Raw genomic sequence first — 20,017 nt, forward strand, 5'->3', positions numbered from 1 at the left:
TTTTGGCTTGTTCAATTTATGCTCCCATAAGGGACTTTCTTTAGAAAGAATTGTTGTTCTGACATGCTGTTAATTCTTCTCAGTGGCTGTAAAATCTACAGCTTCTTCACATTAATTGCTCTTGAGGTTTTCAGTTTACTCAAAAATATTAACCAGGCTTCTTTCTCCAATGCCCTCTGGCTCCTCTACCAAATAGTCTTGGAATAGGAATTCCCACATTTTATTTTGGTGGAGACTAAAATATTCATTAAACATCAGCTTTTTTTTTTAATGCTGCCACCTTTTTATATTCAGAAGGTTGTGCTTATAAGAATATACTTATGGAGCATATGCTTTGAATCTTTCAGTTTAGGCTGGTGTTAAGTGAGATTTGAAACTCATTAAATGTAATTTAAATTTAAAATACTGTCTTTTGGGAGTAGCTTGTTGCATGGTAACCTCTAGTGCAAGAAGGGTGGTTCCTTTGGGCATTATATATTCTATATATACACATGGAAGAGTTCAAATTGCAGTGTCACAAGTGGCATCGCTGAATCCACATCACCTGAGCTTTTATTGCTTTGGCTTTTGCCCAGATGAGTCAGGAATTGCATCCCACAGAATTCCAGACTGAAACTAATGTGATGCTACTTTTTTTGTTGGTGTCAAAATACCTTGCTCAGAGCAAAATGACTGCTGGCACCAGAGGATGGCTGCCAGGTGTCCTTCCCCCAGAGTCTTGGCTTGCTGGCACCACTCAGATGAGAAATTCCTGTGTTTGAGGTCATCCTCCACAGGGCTGCATCATGCAATAATAAGTTGGCTTCCATGGAAGGGTTGGTGCTTCCCAGGATTTTTGTCTGGGCCATGATTACTTGGAAAACTGCCCAGCAGTGCTGTCCCTGGGCATGGAGGGTGATAAGCAGCAGATTCATGTAGTTTAAAATAATCGTGGCCAGGCTGGAAACACAACTGGTGCTGCAGCTCTGAGGCAGTGAGCAACTCCTCTGTGGGATTGCCTTTGAATTTGTTTTATATGTATCTTAAAAAGGAGCTTTTATTAATCTGCTGGAATAGATTTCTTTATAGACACTTGAATTTGATAATCTGAGGAAAAACAGGCATCTGGGGTCCTGAGCAGTTTTTTAAATTACAAATTCAAAGAAGGGAAATCTCTGTTTAGATTAACAAAATGGCTTTTTTCTTACTGAATCCATGAACCTCTTCCTATATATATGCCCAGCAGTCTGGGCTAGCAGCAGAGATGGATAGAATGTCAAGCTTGATAGATTGCTGGAGCTGGTTTTTGGTAGTTAAACAATAATGGAGCTGTTGTGTGCTTGCAGGGAAACACTGAGCTCTGTGTGCAGACTTCAGCCTGGAGAAAGTTCCAATTGTTCCAGAGAGGGGCGAGTTCTAAAATGCAGCTTCTGTGGCTGGTGGCACAGCTGGCCAGATCCCTGCCTGTCCTGAGGCCCTTGCACAAGCATTGCAGGAGAGTTTAGAAACAGTTTATTTTTCAGATTCCGAGTAAAATATAGATTTCCAAGTCCCCTTTGACTGTATAATCCAAAGAGCAGAAACTGAAGCTGGTTTTTCTGTAGAGGCTGTTTCATGCTCTTGGAGCCTAGGTTCCTGGCAGTCAGACAGAGGCTGATATTGCATAATCCATGCCTTATGTCTCTCAGATGGAAAGGCTGATCAGTTGTTGCAGGGGATCATGGAGTTCCTTGTCAGCTCAGTCAAACCTGATCTGTCACTGTGCATCTTCTTGTGCAGAGGGCTCTGGGGTAGGAGGAGCAAGATTTTGTCTCTTATGCAGAAGAGAAACGAGAGAGTTGAACCATGAATTTAATAAAAATAAATCCTAAACCTTTAGTGTCCTTTTTGGCAAATACTTGTCTATTCCTGCAGTTATTTATACTTTGTGATGCTTGCACCTTTGACCTGAATACAGATCACAGACACATTTTTGCAATGGAAATACCTAAGGAATTTATTCTTCATTCTGAGTGAAGGAATTCCTGGAAAGAATTGAAATATGTTGTTCAGCTCACTGCCAGGCTTCAGGAGCAGCTTGGAATGCCTACAAGGTGTGCAGGGAGAGTGCAGCTGGAATTCAAAGCACCTCTAAATGACTGCTGTGCATGGCAAAATAACACACTTAGAAACAAAGCACTTGCAGCATTTCTTTTTATCTGCCTTCAGAAGCACCTTAAATCTGCAAATAACCTTATTTGATCACCCTGATACCATCTCTGAACCCTGCCATGGGTGAAAACCTATTTCAGGGTTTAAGCTGTGTGTGTTTTAGAGAGATTACACAACACATTTAATGCAGTTTTGCAACTTTGGTCCCTTGGACCTCAACATTGCATGATTTCAGTTCAGCTCTTGCTGTGGTAAAGGCTGTTTATATCAGGTTTTCAAACAATGTGTTCAACTGCATATAATGAAGCCTTTTCATCCAACAGAATGTAGGCCAGAGCCCAGTCTGGGTCATGAAAGGCTTTACTTTGTGTGAGGGAAGTAAGATGATCATTCTTGGAATGAGGCCTGTCTCCCTCAGTGCTGCTCTGCCCAAAGCCAAACTCACTTGGTCAGACATTGTTCTGGGGGCCTGAGCTTGCTTTTTTACTTCTGCATGTGGCTCTTAATAACGTGAGCTTTCATTGCTCTGGCAGGAATAAGAGATGCATGCTTGACATTAAATCTAATACATGGTGGTATTTCCTAAAAATTCCCCTAATGAAGGAAAATGTGAATAAAAGAGTATTACTGTCTGCTGTGTCCTTGACTGATCAGCCTTAATCCTTGATATTAGAGGAAACAGTCTAAATGTATTGACCTAAACTTCTAAAGAAAAGGGTTTTTAAACAATATGTACAAAAGATTTAAGATGTTTTCCTAGCCAGCGGTTTGACAGCATGCTGCCTCCATCACACCTTGAGTCCCAAGAATGTTTGTCTTTTTTGTTTTGTAGTGGTTTTTTTTTTTAAAGGCCACATTTGTCAGTAACACTTCTATTTTTAGGTTCAAATGCCCCTTTAAGTAAAAACAAGCTTCTTTATTCTGAATGTTGACCATAATTTTCATTGTGAACTGGGAAAGATTTCAAACAAACAAACAAAAAAAAGCCACAAAAAAGGAACAGGACTTGCATTGTCTTTTGCACTTGTGTCAAACATGATTTTGGCCTCAAAATCATCTTGTTTTGTCATGGTTATTTTTTATATTCTGTGTTGTAAAATTGCTCTGCAGAATTGCAAGGAGGTTGTTCACTCACATTTCTTCCCTTAAGTGCCTCAGTTCTATGAGCTCTGTAGTTCTCTGAAAGTATTTAATTCCATTATGAATACAGTACTGCTTTAAAGAAATGAAATATTGATTCCATTCCCTGATGGGGCATTATCTGTATTTTGCTTATGGAAATCTCAAGCACAGAGAACTGAAGTAGCCCAGACTCGCAGAGCTGGAAACTGAAACTAAAAATCCTCGCCCTTAGTTGTCCCACATTATTTATTTCATTGGTAATCTGAAAATAACTACCCAATGATATTTTTTGAAATTTGGAGTTTAATTTTTTTTAAAGTATGAATACGTGGTATCTGATTTTGTTTGTGTAATCAAAAATGGGTCAGTTTCTGCTGAACTATTGAACTGAGAAAAGTAGAGTTTAAAAGAGAGGAAAGGTCATGCTGATGTTATCAGGTCAGTGGTGGAAAAGATTGTGTCATAGGGAGCTTCTTACTGGCAGCAGTCCTGTCTGGTTGTGCTGAAATGTCAGATAAGTTGTTGTTTGTTTGGGATCTGAGGACAGAAGTGAAGATGTTTTGAGGCTTTGTTTTAAAAGTAAGTATTCTTTGTTGTTAGGGGGCTGTGTGAAAGTACAACACTGCTTAGTATGTTCCCAACCTCCACGATAGTTGGTCTGGTTTTATTCTTCATGCCCCAACACCAGGATTTAGTCTAATATGAAAATCTTGTTTGTCATTTTACAAAGCAAAAAACCTCCAGAATGGAAAGAAATGCTCCTGCCAGTTCCAGAGAAGCAAAATGAAAATGTGACGGTGCCTGTGTACTGCAAAGGTTGAAGAAAAAACCCCAATAGAAGGTGAATTAAAAAACCCAACCAAAATGAAATAGATCTATTGGTTTCTAAACTCCAGGGATTTCTGGAGCACTGACTTACAAATGTCTGAATGTCTGGGCTTGCCAGTAGCCTGCACTGAAATGTGACCCTGCTGGCTTGGGCCATATATGGGAAATTTTCCCTGTGTGACAAAGGGAATCCAGGAGGTTCAGGTCCCTTGGCTGAAGCTTTCCTTACCTGCTGTCCTCTCACTCTTCTGTGAAAATACATTCTCTGGGCTGGGTCCCCCTGGGCTTCCACGTTCAGCACTTTCTGTTTGATCCCATGAGCTGGGTGGGTTTAGGTGAGCTCTGCCATCAAAGGATGCCTCTGCTGGTGCTGCACACTGTGATTAAATGGCTTGACAAAGAACTTAAATGTTCTGCCGTAACTGATGTATAGAGATAGTGGTAGTAAAAGTGAATGACCTTGTTCTGGATCATGGCTTTAGTTCCTGGAGACAAATGTTTACTTGAATGGTTTGTGAGCCTTTGCGGAATCTCCTCAGGATGTATCCCCTCAACTCAGCAATCAAACCATGGGACCAGATGGCTGTTGGGTTTGTTCATGTTTCTGTTTGAATAAAGGCCAGATTTCAGGCTGCTTTGTTTTGCATTTCTCAGTCCTTAATGTTCCTGCAGAGATTGAGGCTGGAGGGAGAGAGGCACAGCAGTCGAACAAAGATGGTGGTGAAGGAACCCATGTAGAACCTACCAGCACTAGAAACAAACACTGCAGATGCTTGGAAATGGACTTTTCCAAAACATCTGTCCCATGAATTCTGTAGAGAGGTCATGCTTGTCCTGCTGGCACACACTGGGTGCTAAGGCTTGAACTTTCCCTCAGTTTTCAAGCTCTTCTCCAGGGCTGCATGTAAGCAAATGTGAATATCAGATGCTTCAGTGCTAAACGGAGATTGGCACAAGGATAATATTTATGGAAATGAAAGTGCAATTTCAAAGTCCCTCTCAAAGTTCCACCTGTATTAACTTCCTTCAGTTGAGAGTGGGGTATTTTCCCTTCTCCAGAGAGGTGACTAACCCATAAACAAACTCACTTTTTTAGCGCACTGTCTTTCCTTATCTCAAGAACAAAACCAGTCCTCAGGTTTGTATTCAACATCCTGGACCTTTTTTTAACTGCTGACTAATTTCTAAGTATTTCTGCAGCTTGGGAGGGCAGAGCTTCCCACACCATGTCAGATGTGACGTGTGAGCTGGTCTGTGTACGTGTGTGTTGAAGGAGAAGATCTGCAGCTGCATTTTATTCTATTTCAGCACCTAGTTTGGATTTGAATTCAGATTAATTTGGAATAGGCATAGTTATGAAATGAGTCTGCAGTGTTTGTACTTGTTACAATGTGCCTCAGTTATATACATCCAGATCTGTTTCAGTCCAGCCAAATAAAAATTATCTTTTTTCAGGCTCCAGTTAAATAGGTTAGAGGTTGCCTGCCAGTCTGCACAGAGCTGTGGTGCATCCAGTCCTTCTGCACGTACACTTTTCCACTTGTATAAATTCCATGGGGTTTAGGTTCATTTTTTACCAGCAGCTCCTGGAATAAGGTGGGGAGAAGAGTAGGTTTGGCATGTGTGGAATTTTGAGACTGTATTTTGATTTTGGAGGGGTGAAATTTAGAAGTTTACAGGTTAAAAATAAACCCATAGCTTGGTGTGACAAGTAATTTCCAGGATTTTCAACTGGTGTTGTGATTTATCAGCAAACACTCTCAATTCTGGGTGCCTGAGATGCAATGATAGCCCAGAGTCTGTGGAGTTTAGGGTCAATTGTAATCCCAGTTTCAGGGAAAGTTAATGTGATTCTGGCTAGTCTTGTCCAATCCTGAGTTTGAGGAGCTATATCTGGATAATGCACCTCTCTCTTATCCTTTCAACTGCCCCCATATGCTTGTGCTTCATTCCAAAGCTGAACTGTTGTTGAATATGTAATTTATGCAGCTGTCATAATGAAACAAGATGTGTGACTGTAGCCATAGGCCTTTGGGGCCAGGGATTCAAATGACAAAAGATTGATCTTTTTTTACCTGAAGTAGGGAACTTGAGATGTGATGAAAATACAAATTTATATCCTTTCTCCTCCTCTTTTTTTACTCCATCTCCCTGAATTTCCCCATTTAGAAGGGTATAATTAAACCATCTGACAGTGGTTATCTTCTCCCATGGTGAAATCACCTTCCAGCAGAGGGGATTCCAAGCTGTTCCCTGGTTAAACTGGATCTGCTCCTGTTTGTTTGTAATACCCAACCACTGAAGTCACTGAGTCCACAGCAGTGTTTTGCAGCACAGCAGAAACTTATTTTCAGTAAGGTTCTATTCTGGGCATTGTAAAATTTGCTGAGAGAGGGAGGTATTTGTAGTGTGGAGAGGAGGAGGAGGACTCCCTGAAAAGCTCCTGCTGAGCTTTTGGAGTCTCTTTCTGACTTCCAGGTGGGCAAAGATCCAGGAAACCTCCCCCAGCTGTTGCCACGTGGCTGTCATGGAAGAGAGGTTGAGGTGGGTTTTGAGATGAAATCTGGATAAGATGGACACTTTCTGGAGGAGGGCTGGTGAGGGAAGCTGCACAGTTATTTAAATGTTCAGGATTTCATTGAGAATTTATTGCTGTCTGTTGGAATTACAGTTTTAGCAGTGACCCATGCAGCTGAATCCAATAAAACCTGTGAGGAAAGGAATTAATGGAGAGAAGAATCCAGCATGGAGCTTTTTCTCCATAATGAAAAGGACTGGTTGAGCTGGGAGGAGATAGTCTAGGATTCCTGGACTTCTCCTTGCTGAGGTTTTGGTGGAGAGATCCACTTTTCAGTGATACTTTTGGGTTTTAGGGTAAGGATAGAGACACATCCAGCCATGCAGGATGCTGGGAATGGTAGCAAAACAGTACTCTGGAATCTTGCTTCTCCAGAGTCTCCTTTCTTCTCCTCCTGACTTGGTTCATGTTATAATTGTAACTGATTTAATTCAGCCTTGCTGATAAATATCCAACCAGTATGAAAGAGCACAGCAGCTTTTTGAATTGTTTTTCAGCATAAGAGCAGAGTGGAAGGGAGATAAGCCCGAGGTCACGGTATGTCTCCTGGGAACAGGTATGGGACTAAGGAATTGAGATAGACTGGGTAAGAAAAATAATTTTCTAAAATCACATGATTTCATTAATCCCTTTGTTTTGGTTTCTGTTAACTCGCTGGGAGAATGTCACTGACATGCAAAGGAAAAGGCAGTTGACTTTCCATCTTGGCAGATGTCTTGAGACCTAATTACAGTTGATAGCAAAAAGAACTTTTTATCTAAATATTTTTCAATATATAAAACGCAACTTTGGGTCAAAATAAACAGTTTATATTAAAACAATACTCACTTCAGGTATCCAGTTCCTTACAAAACAGGATTTCCAAGCTTCTCATGTTAAAATGGGGGAAATTTGGTGTTAGTTGTGCTACAGAGTAGAGGGAAAGTGGGCAAGAATTGTATTTACAATTCCAGGTGCAAAGCTGGGAGTCAAGTGAGGAGGTATCTGTTTTGGAATTAGATTTCTGAGCAATGCTCTATATATTGCACGGCTTTCTTAAACCGTTTTCTCCGTTTCAAATGGGAATTGCAGCTCTCTAGATTCAAAGAGGTGCTTTGAAGCTGAGATCCTTCGTGCTTGTAACAGTGCTGGTGGGATTTCAGGTGGAGATTGTCTGTAAACCTGAACAGCATCAAGTGTTGCTGGCAGTACTGATAAGCACTGCTGCAGCTGCAAAATGCTCTTGGAATACCTGCTGGATTTTTTTCATGTATATAAGAGCTCATAATTTTCCTCTCAGCTAAGCCAATTTTCCAAGGGGTAACCTGGCAAATGGTCTGCTCAATGTAAACCAGGTTATAGCAGCATAAAAGGAGCTTTGTCTGCACGATGGTTTCCTCTGTACCATGCAAGGGGGGAAGTGATTTTTGGTGCTTCTCTGGTCTCAGCAGCAGTTGAAGGCGCTGGCGTTTCAGCAGAGCTGTGTGTGGCTGTGCTGAACGCCTGTGGCCCCATTCCAGCTTTTTCCTGCTCTGCCTTGCACCCTGCCCTGTTTACTCTCTGCTCTGTGGTAAATGGATGTCACTTCCTTCATTAAAATGCTGGTGCGTGGCCAGGTTCCCTTCCTCTGGGCTCGCACGCTCGGAGCCGCGGCGCTGCCGAGCCCAGCTGTGTGCCACGCTCCGGGATCTGCTCCTGCCTGCATTGCTGGGATCTGCCGAGCTTCCCCAGCCCACACACACAGGAGGCTTTTGGAGGCATCTGCAGGGTGGAGAAGCACAGGTGCAGCTGTGTTGATTGAAGAGGGGCCGAAGATGGATTGTTGCTGCTGGGCACAAGCTGCGCTTCCAGCCAGGGACTGCGCGTGTCCCGTTGGGAAGGTATAGGCAGCGTTTGGAATGGGGTGCCAGTGCCAGCCTGCTCTGGCCAGCCTCTGGACATGAGGATGTGGGTGCTGTTCAAGGGCATCCCCTGATGTGCCAGGCAGTACAGGCACTCCTGGATGCACAGGATCACAACCAAAGGGACTCAGAAGTCCTGGACGCCCTGTTCTGAGCGCTCTGTGCAGACTGACGTGAGCTCTCTGCCTTTGTAGCTGAGCAGGGCCTCACCTGAAGAGTTTTAAAGTGACATCAAAGTTGCTGATCAGACTGGTGAGCAATTAAATGTTTGTCTTTGTTGCATATTTAGATGATTAAAGATGGGAAATATCTCCAGGCTTTTGAAAGGCACAGAACAAAATGGAAATGTGTTTCCTCCTTCCATAACACAATTTCTTGTGTCTCCCCCACCTGAACACTCCTGTTTCTAGCTGTGATCCAGTGCTGGTATTTATTTACTCATTTTTTCAAGGTGTGCATGCTGTCACCTTGGGCAGGTGAGTTAGTACCTTTAGTCATAAACATATTTTTTCCTATCCCTACATAAAAATCTGACAGTCTCAGTCCAGTTATTTTATACAGTAAATTAGATGTACATTCCTCATGATTGATTTGTGTCCCCTCTCTTCCTTTTCTCCTGCTCTGTACTGGTTGAGACACCATGTCTGTAAATGTCATGCTCAGACTGGCAACCTGCTTCCTTCCCTTGTGCCTTCTGCAGGTAGCTCATTTGCTGACTTTTCCAGCTGTCCCAACATATGGCTGCTACCATTTATCATAATTCAGGTCTGTGCCTGGGACAAAGGCTGATAAAAATAATACTTTGTGCATAAGTGGCATTTGAGCAGATTATTCTGTAGCTCTGTTATCAAGCAAATATTGTTTTTTTGACCTTACCGTGAATTCAGTTTGGAAGTAGTAGGTCATTAGTGAACCTAATTTTAGCAAGGCATTTCTTATCAGTGCAGGTTTGTTGAAATAAAAAAAAAAAGTAGTAAATTGTAACAATGAGCAATTGTGCAACACTATTAATGGGGCACCAAGGTGGTTAACTCATTAAATACTTCAACCATTTCAAACAGCATTCATCAAAATGAGATCTGATTCATTTTACAGGGGCTATAGCATGGATTAATAACAAAAATAGTAATAGTAATTTTAAAAATAGTATTTTTAAAAGAGACTTATCAATACATGAGTATTTTAAAGCCACAGTATCTCTTTTTGTCCTCTTGAACTGTTTCCTTGATCTTCTGGAAGTGGCAGGAACTAATGATGTTGTGATCAGCATTATCCCAGGGTTGGTGTGTTGTGTTGAAAGTTGTCTTTCTGGTGTTTGGAGGACAGTGTGTGTTGTAGAGCATCTGTGGCTGCTCACTGCAGGTGCTGAAGGCCCTAAGAAGGTTGGGAAGGGGAAGGAGAGGAGGGTGTCTCTTGATGGATGAGGAGCTGGGGGTTCAGGGAGCTGGTGGAAAAGCAGCTCACTGTGGTGAGCAGAGGAGGTGTGAGGGCAGCTGTTGGGGCTGATGAGCAAAGAGCACTGCAGGGCAGCCCTGGCAGAGCTGCTCTCCTCCATCTCCCTCCCTTTTTGGCACCCAGCTCCATCTGCAGTAGCCTCAAGGGTCACCAGCCCTGCTGCTCCAGTGGTTAAAGGCCTCTCAGGAGCAGAACTACTTGCTGCTGTGGTTTCTTCTCATGTAGGAGTAGAATCAGCTGCTCCTGGGAGCTCAGTTCCTTTTGATCCCTTGATTCAAGTGTCTCCTTGGTGCTGCTGCATTCCAGCTGCTGAATTCCTAAGCAGTCATGAAGAGGAGCCAGACCCAGTCCTCAAGAGCTTTATTATACAGAGCTGGAAGCTCATTGATTCTGAGATGTTCCTTTGCTTGCTCTAGTCCCTTGTTGTTTGTACCCTTAGGAAAATAAAGGCAGATTTTATATTCAAACATAAACCACAGTTTCCCTCTGCAGCCACAGCCTAGCCTTTGATGAAATCCAAACAGCATGTGTAATAAATCCTGTGTGGAGGCTGTGATCCCTGATACTCCAGCTAGCAAGGTTATGGCAGTGATATTGCATATGGAGTGAGAACCCGAGTTCAAACACTTTTTAAAATTAAGATGGTAAGTATAAGAATCCAAGGGTGCATTATGAATCCTCTCTTCAACTGTGTATGGGAGGAAAACTTTGACATCACTGGTATTTCCTTCAGAATTAAATTAATATAGAACTTGTGGTGTTATGTAGAACGTGTTGATGAGCTGGTGATGAAATGAATTTCACTCTCCTGTTTAAATCCAGTCAAGAGAGTCATGGCATGCACAACTTCATACTGGAAAAATAAATAATCAAATCAATGAAAGCAGTCCAGCAGAGCATGGTGGAGTGCTGGCACCACTTTGTCCATGGGAAACACCTCCCTGCCATTTATTGGATTTCTTCTGGCTTTCCTTAAAGCAGCTGAAGAAGATGAAACAGCCCCTTCCCAGGGTGCTGATTGGCATGTGGGTGGATGTGTTTGCAGGTCTGGGGGTAGATGTTTGATCTTGTGTCTCCACCCTTGATGAAACTCCCTCTCCCTTTGCCCTGGCAGATGCTCCAAGCACACTTAGGATTTAGGGCAGGTGCTTTTTGGCTGCCAGCAGTCACTGTTGGGTGCCTGCCATGGAGCCTGCACTTTGCCAAACCCAGCTCAGCTCTGTGGCTCAAGCAGTTGTTTCTGTGGCTCCATGAGGCAGTGCAGGCACCTTGTCCAAGGATAATGCTGCTATCAGTAGTGCCTGTAATGTCAGCTGTGCCAGTAAGTCCACATCTTTTATTCAAGATGTTCTGAAATCCATGTTGCCACTAAGTTTTCCAAGCTGTCACACTGTTATTAGCCAAGTTACTGTATTTTCCCAACCCTGGAGCACAACACATAAGTAGGTTTTTCCACTGGGTGTTCTTTTGTCTGGGCATTAATTTATCACTTTGATGTAATGTGGAGCTCTTTGGGTACAGAACAGCAGCTCCTTTGCAGGGAATTGACAGGATTTAGACAGGGCAGGACTCTCTGGTTCTGACCCTCAGACTGCCACATCTGTAACATCCATCCATCCATCCATCCATCCATCCATCCATCCATCCATCCATCCATCCATCCATCCATCCATCCATCCATCTCTTGGGGAAATTAGCAATTCCTGGTCTGTGCTGACCACATACCTCCAGATGGGTAAGAGACTAAATAAGGGAATAATTTTGCTGTACCAAACATTGTAGAGTTATCAAAGAAATTGTCATCCTGAAATTCCACTGAGGCATTCTGCTTGTAATTTGGAGTCTTCTATCAGTGGCAGTGCTCATTTCCTTGGCTCTAGAGCTGATCCTGTCCAGAACAATGAAAATCCCTCTTGAGGCAGCTGCTGAATCTTATTTGTATTTCTTGCTGCTGTCTTAGTGCAGCTGTAGCCACCTACAGAGGTGTTTTACATTTGTCCTCCTTTCTATTCAAGAGCAGAGAGACCTTTGGAAAAATGTTACGGATCAGAGGACAGTCCTGCTTGTTGTTTGTTTATAGGCATTTCCCTTCCATGCTTTTGTAGTTGAGCAGGATTAAGGTTCTTCCAAAGCAACATCTGAGCTTTTTGTTGGCCTTTTAATTCCTGGCAATCACAGAGCTACAACCCCAGCTGAATGCTGAGCTCTGTCTCATTTTATCCCAGTTTGTGCACTGCCTTGTGTTTTTCTTCCCAATGTTTGACGTGTTGCAATGTTCCAGAGTGAATTAGTAGGCTGTCGTTTTTTAGGAAAACAAAGTTTTTAGGGGCAGGCAGTAGCATTTGTGTATTCTGTTATCGTGGGTGGCCTTCAGCTTGCAGGGGTCCTTGAAACAGGAAGGGAGCTGAACTCTGGATGCAGTTTTCCACTGCTGTGGAGGCTGTGAATGCTTGTTGGACTGTGCAGCTTTCATGTTGTTTAGATTTGTGATTCCTAGGAACAAATTAACCCTCCAAAGAATGTGATTTCAAGTAGGAATTCTGTATTTTTGCAAAAGAAAGGCTCTGTTAACTTTAGAGTGGAACAAAGAGCTTGGAAATTAACATGCAGAGAGAAAAAGTGTAATTGTTTATTTTATCTGTGCCATCTAAAGTGCGTGTTTGATTGCAGGGCAAAGCTAATAGAGATGGATGATAGACTATTTCTGTTCATGCAGTGATTTCCTCCATGTATTTATTGGGATCTCATTGCCAGCCTAAGTGCAATCCACACTATTAATTGGGATCTGGGTGCCAGCCCAAGTGTCATTTCCACTGCAGCAATGAGCACATCAGCTCCACCACGAATCCGTGGTGTGAATGTGTAGATTTGTATTTAAACTCTGCAATGTGCTGAGCCTGCAGGGAGGGCTCCTGGCTGAGCTCCCACTGTGGGCTTTGAAAGGCATCTGCCAGGACAGCAGGGACTCTGACCAGCCAGATTCAGCCAGGTTCTGACAGGATCAAAGATGCCACGAAAGCAACAGAAACTGGAACAGCACCAGAGTGCAAAAGCTTCCCAATTAAAGTACATCAGACCCAAAGTTTCAGTGCAGCTTAAAAAAAGAGCGTATTGTACCCAATAACCTTTAGGATTCCCTTCCCAGCCTCATTCCCTTGGGAATCTGGAGTTTCACAGTGGCAATACTTACTGAGTAAAGAGCAATGAATTGGCTGTGCAGCTGAGAGATGTTTTATTTCCAGAAGTTTATAAAATCAAGCAATTGCTGAACACTATCGGTGAGGGAGTTGATTTTTAAGACATAAAAGAAACAGGAGTTCAGGAGCTCCCATGTGAGAGCAGAAATGCAGAGGAGGCAATTTGTATTCAGTTTACCCATAAGTGATGACACGTGGTGTGTGCTCCAGAAACTGAATGCCCAGATGAATTCAGATTTCTTTGTAAACTCCCAAAAGCAAGTTTATAGCAGTGTGTTTCTGGAATATTGCAGCAGAGGTGGTCTAAGAAGACTTTGGAACTGAATATTTTGCAGTGGACTGTGTTAGGATTTTTGGTAAGTGTGTGTTTGTGTGTGTATGTGTGCATACATATAAAATCTAACTTGAAAAAATAAACATTTTGATTTTGTGTCTCAGCTCCAGTTGTTTTCCCAAGTTACCAAAGCCAGTATTTGATTTTCTTACATCTTACATCACTGACATTGACCTGCTGTGTGATGATTTAGCCTTGTAATGCTGTAAATTCAGCCTAGAACTGCAGTGTGTGAAATCAGTGGCTCAGCTGTCCTTGCTTTTATTTTATCTTTTTGGATTTGTAGCTGTAAATCTGTAGAAGGATTTAGGATAAAGCTGAGGAATAGCCATCTATGATCCTGCTGCTGATTTTATTTATCTGTTCTGTGCCATATAATTTGAGCTTTTATGTTCTTTTCCTGATGCATTATTACATCCTTATGTGAAATAGAAACAGCCTGTTACAGCAAACTCAGAATCTGATATAGCCAAATGGAACATAAATTTTATCTTCACTGTAGTCTCTAAAGTCTATGAGGTCTCAGTAATAAAGTTATTTTGATCTTTGTTTGTCCCTTTTCACCAAGCTGCACCATGCTGACCCCCACGTGTGCGGGGGTTGTGTGCCCTTGTCAGAGGAAGGATCAACAAACGTGCTGTTGAAAATGACCCATGGGTGGGCACTGAGCTGCGTGTCCTGCTGTGCTGTCACCTCAGCTGGCAGCCTGTGTCCCTGCCAGCCCTGCCAGCTGTTTTCCCTGCAGGTACTATGTGGGCCAGCTGCTGTAACTGGTTCTGTGTGGATGGCTCCCCCGAGGAGATGCAGCCGCCGGCGGCAGCGCGAGCCCAGGCCTATTCCAACCCCGGCTACAGCTCCTTCCCCTCTCCCACTGCTCCTGAGCACAGCTGCAAAGCCTGCGGGATGCACTTCGACAGCTCCTCCAGCAAGGTGAGTCCTCAGCCTGCCCTGCCTTAGTTTACTTACAGACACACATTTGATACACATATCCTCAGAGCTGGACGTTCCGTGTGGGAGAGGACAGCTCACCTTGCTTCTGGGTCTGCAGTCATTCTGTCACAATTAACAGGCATCGTTAATGGGACTGGAAATCCTACAGCAGACTTCCTCAATGAGAAAGCCAAACTGCTGATAATCACCTAAAGAAGCATTAACAAGCATAAGTTATTAAATTTCTTATTTAAAAGCACCAATGTCCTTAAAAAAAAATATTGTGGCAAGAAGATTAATAATGTTTGAAGAACTTCCAAACTATTGTTGCTCAAACTAAAAGCCAGTGAAGTTTTTTGAGGGTGTGTGTAGAACTGCTGAGCAAAAATAGCCCCAGACCAAACCCAAATCAATTTTATCTTACTTGTAAACTTGATTTGTGGGTATATAAATGCCAAAATAATTGGTACCACAAGACTTAATTTGACAGTAAACCCTGCCTGGGGCATTATTTGGTCGTGGTGGGTCCTTCAATTCTGCTTGAAAGTGTTCCAGTGAGGAAAATTGTTCTGTGTCCATACTCTGGCTTAAGAAGTATCTGATCTATAGTTACTGAACTTAACTATGTGAGAATTTAAAAATAATTGTGAATTCTGACCACAGCCCTTTTAAATTATATGGGAAAGTTCATAAATAGGTTTTCCTTGCACTTTTTATTTATGCATGAGGACACACATCTGAGGAATGGCAGGTCTTGGCAGAGCTGCTGCTTTCTACTCCCAGGGCAAGAGGGATGTTGATGCATTTTTACACTGAGAAGTGCAGTTGCTTCAGGAATCAAACTCTGGTGATAAATTGTGGGGTTGTGAGTGTGCTGACACTTCTGGTGCTGGGTCAGCTGCAGTGGGGCCCTCTCTGCACTGTAATGTTGTCTTTGACATTGTCCTCATTAAGCCACATGTCCTCACAATTGTGGAGAGACTTACCCTGGACCCAGCACTTGCTATTGGGCATGGTTGCAAATAGTGGATGGAGATAATTCTGAAATGAAACCATTTCAGGCAGTTGTGAGCTCAGCAGCAGAAGCACAGCCCTGTTTTCCCCAGTATCTCCTAAATATCTGTTGTGTATGAGCTGCCCTTAGAGCAGTGTCTTGTACAGAGCCACCAATGGCTCCAGCTGAGCTCTCTGGCTCAGAGAGCTCCTCTCTGAGGGAATGCTCTGGTGCACAAATTGTAGAGGATCTGCTAAAGCTGTTGAGAACATTCCTGCCCTCTGCAGCTTCCCCTTTTCCTGTGGGATCTGGTGTCTGTAGCTGTGCTCGTGTCCAGCCGCTCCTGCTCCAGGCTGTCAGGGAAATTGAAGTTTATATTCTGTGTTCCAAAGGGGGCTCCCAAACCTCCTCCCACCTTCCTGCTGCCCCAGCTCCTGAGCAGTGATCTCTGGGGGTGACTGGAGCCCCGCGCTGCAGGTGGGAATGCTGGAACAGCTGCAGGAGGGGCTGCCAGAGCTCACCCATCGGGTCTCTGAGGGAGTGAAAACATCCCCTGGAACACTCTGGTGTGTTTGTGAGCCATGGGAATTCCTCAGTGCTGTTGCTATGCAGGGAGCAGGGTATGACATCTCACTGTGCTGCAAGGACAGCATGGAAAACTGCATTCTCTCCTGGGAGAGGCAGCACCTTTGAACTCCAGTGTCCAGTTAATGTTTATTCTGAAATACAGGGGATAAAAATGAATTCTTTCTGCACTGGTGACCATAAGGAAAGCCTAGATTGCTTTCAAAAAGCCCGAACCTAACAAACCAACAAAAACCCCCACATAAAGCATTTCAGGGCTGTCTGACCATGCTGACTGTGCTGTCAGTGAGCAGCACTCAGATGTGGCCTGACCTTTTAGGAAAGTTTTAATGTACAACATTTGAAACTAATCCTTCTCAAGATCACAGTGCTTTGAATTAGTGCCCTTCCAGTCAGAGTTCAGTGAAGCTGTAAGAGCTGCTTGATGCTGAGATGTAGCCAAAATGTTCATGTTTAAACACTTGGTGCTCAGAGACAGGCTGGGGAGGTTGTTTTTTTCCTCTGAAGATAAATCCTAGTGCTGAGCTGCTAAGTCAGAGACATGCCTGGGTTTATTTTCACTTCCCAAATGTATCCTTTGATAACTGAGGCAGGATTTCTGTTAATTGCAAGGACATGTTTGATGGAAGAGCCCTTGTGCTGTGTTTGCTTTATGATACCTCAAGGTGGGAGTGCTCAAGTAGGGGTTTTCTGGCTGCTGGAAGGTCCTTGGCAATACAGGGGCTCTCTGGAGCCAGTTTGGCAACCTGCAGGCCAACCTTCCCCTGCCAGAGAAAAGTGGGGCTACTTCAGGGTTTGGGTTTGTTTTGTGCATTTTTTGTGTTGTTGGGTGTTGGGGTTTTTAAATCTCAATTAATCTGATTTCGCCCATGTCAGAGATGGGAGATTCAGAGGACAAGTGTTACCAACAGGGTAATTTCCACTTCTCTGCCTTTGTGGATTTGTTTTGTTCCCCTGCTCTAGGCATGCACAGCCATCAGTTCCTGTCTCTGCTCTGAAAATTTCCTGAGGAACAGGATTGCTCCTGCAATCACAGGGTCACAAAAAGTCAATTACATATTAATTTTTTTATGGTGATGAAGTTAAGGAAAACTCCTCCAAACTGGATGTTCTGTGGAAATTGCCCTTCCTGCCTTGCTTTGTGATTGGTGAAAGTTGCTTTTCCTTGGCAGGCCCCCAAACAGCAGTTTTGAGATAAGGTTTCAAGAGTTTCTCTCTGTGGTAGAAATGTTAATGTCTTAAAATGCTTGAGCAGGAAATTGGGATTCTTTCCAGTGTGTGTCACTGTGAGTGTAGTACAGGCTGTAAATGAGAGGCCTGGAGGTGTTAACTGGGGAGCAGGGAGGGTTTCAGGCTGAAAAGGGTATCAGAAAGAGCTTTTGTAAGCAAGTGGTGCATTTACACCCTGTAAAACATCTGCTTCCTTTCAGCTGGGATGTTCTTCATTCACTAGAGCAGTTCATAAATCAGTTTTTTGTCTTTGAGTTTGTATTTATTACTTCTGCAACTCCACCTGTGTGTTTTTCCTTGCACAGCTCTGAAGGATCAGGATGTCAGCATTTCAGAGGTGCTTGGCTTCTCGGAGGCTGTGAATTGGCATTTTTAACCAGCACTGGAACCACTTCTTTCTTCCCTCAGGACTTTTTAACAGGCACATAATGTGGCTGTTCTGCTGCTGTTCCTATTGGAAAACGTAGAATTTGTCTTTCCAAAGGGTTGAACAGTCAAATTTCTGCAGAAGTCAGCATGGACTGTGAGTGCTTGGAACTTTTGAAAATCAAGCCCTGAGTGACAGGATCAGAACCAGTATCAAACAGAAACATTTAACAACAGAATTAAATCTGTAAAGTTTTTAACTGTCTGGGGCATATTTCCAAAACTTCCAACACTTTCTGTCCAGCACTAACTGGTATGAAGTGTGCATACTGTTTTCAAAATAAGCTGTTTTTGTATAAACAAACGTCAGATTCTTTGATGTCTGTGAGATCTTGCTGTTCCCTGTCCCTCTTATGGTGAAACCAGGATTCATTTTGTGATTGCAGCAAATTGGGGGGGGGGGGAAAGGAGGGAGGAATGTCATTCATAGCAGGTATTTATGAAAGAGAAATGCTTTTTAACTAGTTCCTTCATGCTGGAGCTTCTTAATGTACAGAGCAATGTGCACAACCAGCTGGAATGCACTCACAAGTCTGCTGCCTCCATCTCCTGATTTCCTCTGGCTTAAACTGCATGAGCAGGTGCAGAAGATTCCTGTGTGTGAGGGAATCTTGTCAGGATATCACATTTCATTCTGGGTAAATGGAGTGGGGCTTCCCTAAGAACTGAGAAACGTGGTGGTTGCTCAGGGATCAATCCTTTTCCTCCTCTAGGAGCAGGGGTGACCACTTGGCACTGTTTAATGGATTTGAGGGGTTTTGTGCTTTAAGAGCAGCGGCTGCTTCCTTCGGCTGCGGCCGGGAGGGGAGCGCTGCCTGCACGCCGTGCTGCTGCCACAGGGCACGGGCTGGCTCTGACTCCTTCCCCTCTCCTTCCCCTCTCCTTCCCAGCACATCTGCTTGGACTGTAAGAAGAATTTCTGCACGTCCTGCTCAAACCAGCCCGAGGGTGGGCCCCTGCTCTGCCACCTCTGCCAGCGCTTCCGAGCCACAGCTTTTCAGCGGGAGGAGCTGATCAAGATGAAGGTGAAGGATCTGCGAGATTACTTGGCCCTCCGTGAGATCTCCACAGAGCTCTGTCGTGAAAAGGAGGACCTGGTATTCCTGATCCTTGGCCAGCAGCCTGCAATTACCCAGGAAGATCAGATAAGAACAAACACATTTAATACCAGTGAACAGCAAGACTTTGTGAGTCACCCCGCAACCAACCCGGCCTCTCCTACCTCACACGATGAGTCCTCAGTGTCTGCAGATCCCATCTCAAGTTCAGAAGCTCAGGAACACCAACAGGTACAATCTCTGGCCAGAACCATGTTTTGCACACTCATTCATCTCCATTTTTGGATTAACTACTAGGATGTTGCATGTGGTTTTGCTGTGTAAAGCTGTGACTTGCTGTCACTAACTGTGATGTGCTGTTCATTATGGAATATAATTTGGTGGGCAGTGCTGAATATCTCGAGCATTCACTCTCAGAACATCATCATTGCTCTGGGATGTGTTTTCTCTGTTGCGCTGCTCCACACTTCCACTGCCACAAGATGTTCCTGTGATTGCTTCCTTTGGTACTTGCTGATGGCTTCTGGCACATGCTTGTAGGTGTAATTAAGTAGTTGATACTGCTCTTTAATTCCTGTGCCAGGTAACAAGGACAGTCTAAAGCAGTTTTGGATCTGGAGCTGCTCAGAGGAGATGGGGGATGGGTGAGGTTTGTGGTGTCTCCTGCACTCACATCAATAGAAGACAAAGCCTGAGTCTGTTGCCAGTCTTGGTTCATGATGAACCTGCAGTTCTGATGAACCTCAGCAGGGACATTTGTGTTTAATTATTTTTTATTGACCTTGCTTTGTTTGTCTTTCTGCTCTCTGCTAGGGAAAGTTTACTCAGTGTTTGACATCTGCTCCTTGTCCTGTTACAAAGTGAATGGGTGTATTCAATTCCCTGTGGGCCAGAGCTGTGAAAATGTGTGTACCTTCTGCTTCCTCAGCATATTTATCTAGTTCAAAAGAAGAGTTCTCCTGGGAGAATGCTTCTTACAAATCATCAAAAGGCATTTTCATTCCCTGGTTTTCTGGATATTGCCATTCCAGTTTTTACCAGCTCTGCTTTCTTCCCTCACTGCCCCATGATACATTTCAGCTTCTTGTCTTGACTTGCATGACATGGTGCTTCAGTTCAGGCTCTTTGATCCTGATGGTTATTCTTGGGCTCTGTAAATGTTAGCAAGTCCCCACTTGGATAAGTGGGGTGGTAACATTACAGTCTCTTTGTCAGTAGGAAACCAGAGGGAACAGTGGCTGCTGGGGGTGAGTCAGCTGAAATTACACTG

At 43.7% G+C, this 20,017-nt stretch overlaps 1 protein-coding gene across 2 annotated transcripts in view; it reads left to right on the forward strand.

Annotated features, from left to right (window-relative positions):
* The window catches only part of RFFL (ring finger and FYVE like domain containing E3 ubiquitin protein ligase), a 30,395-nt gene that overhangs the window by 4,588 nt on the left and 5,790 nt on the right, over positions 1–20,017 (forward strand). For both annotated transcript variants that reach the window (XM_077787497.1, XM_021551057.2), the window contains 2 exons: positions 14,270–14,454; positions 18,580–18,978. In XM_077787497.1, the coding sequence (XP_077643623.1) occupies positions 14,275–14,454; positions 18,580–18,978 (579 nt within the window). In that variant the 5' untranslated portion in view covers positions 14,270–14,274. The remainder of the gene's footprint in view (positions 1–14,269; positions 14,455–18,579; positions 18,979–20,017) is intronic.

Source organism: Lonchura striata, chromosome 20, assembly GCF_046129695.1.
Source record: "Lonchura striata isolate bLonStr1 chromosome 20, bLonStr1.mat, whole genome shotgun sequence".
Classification (NCBI taxonomy): Eukaryota; Metazoa; Chordata; class Aves; order Passeriformes; family Estrildidae; genus Lonchura; species Lonchura striata.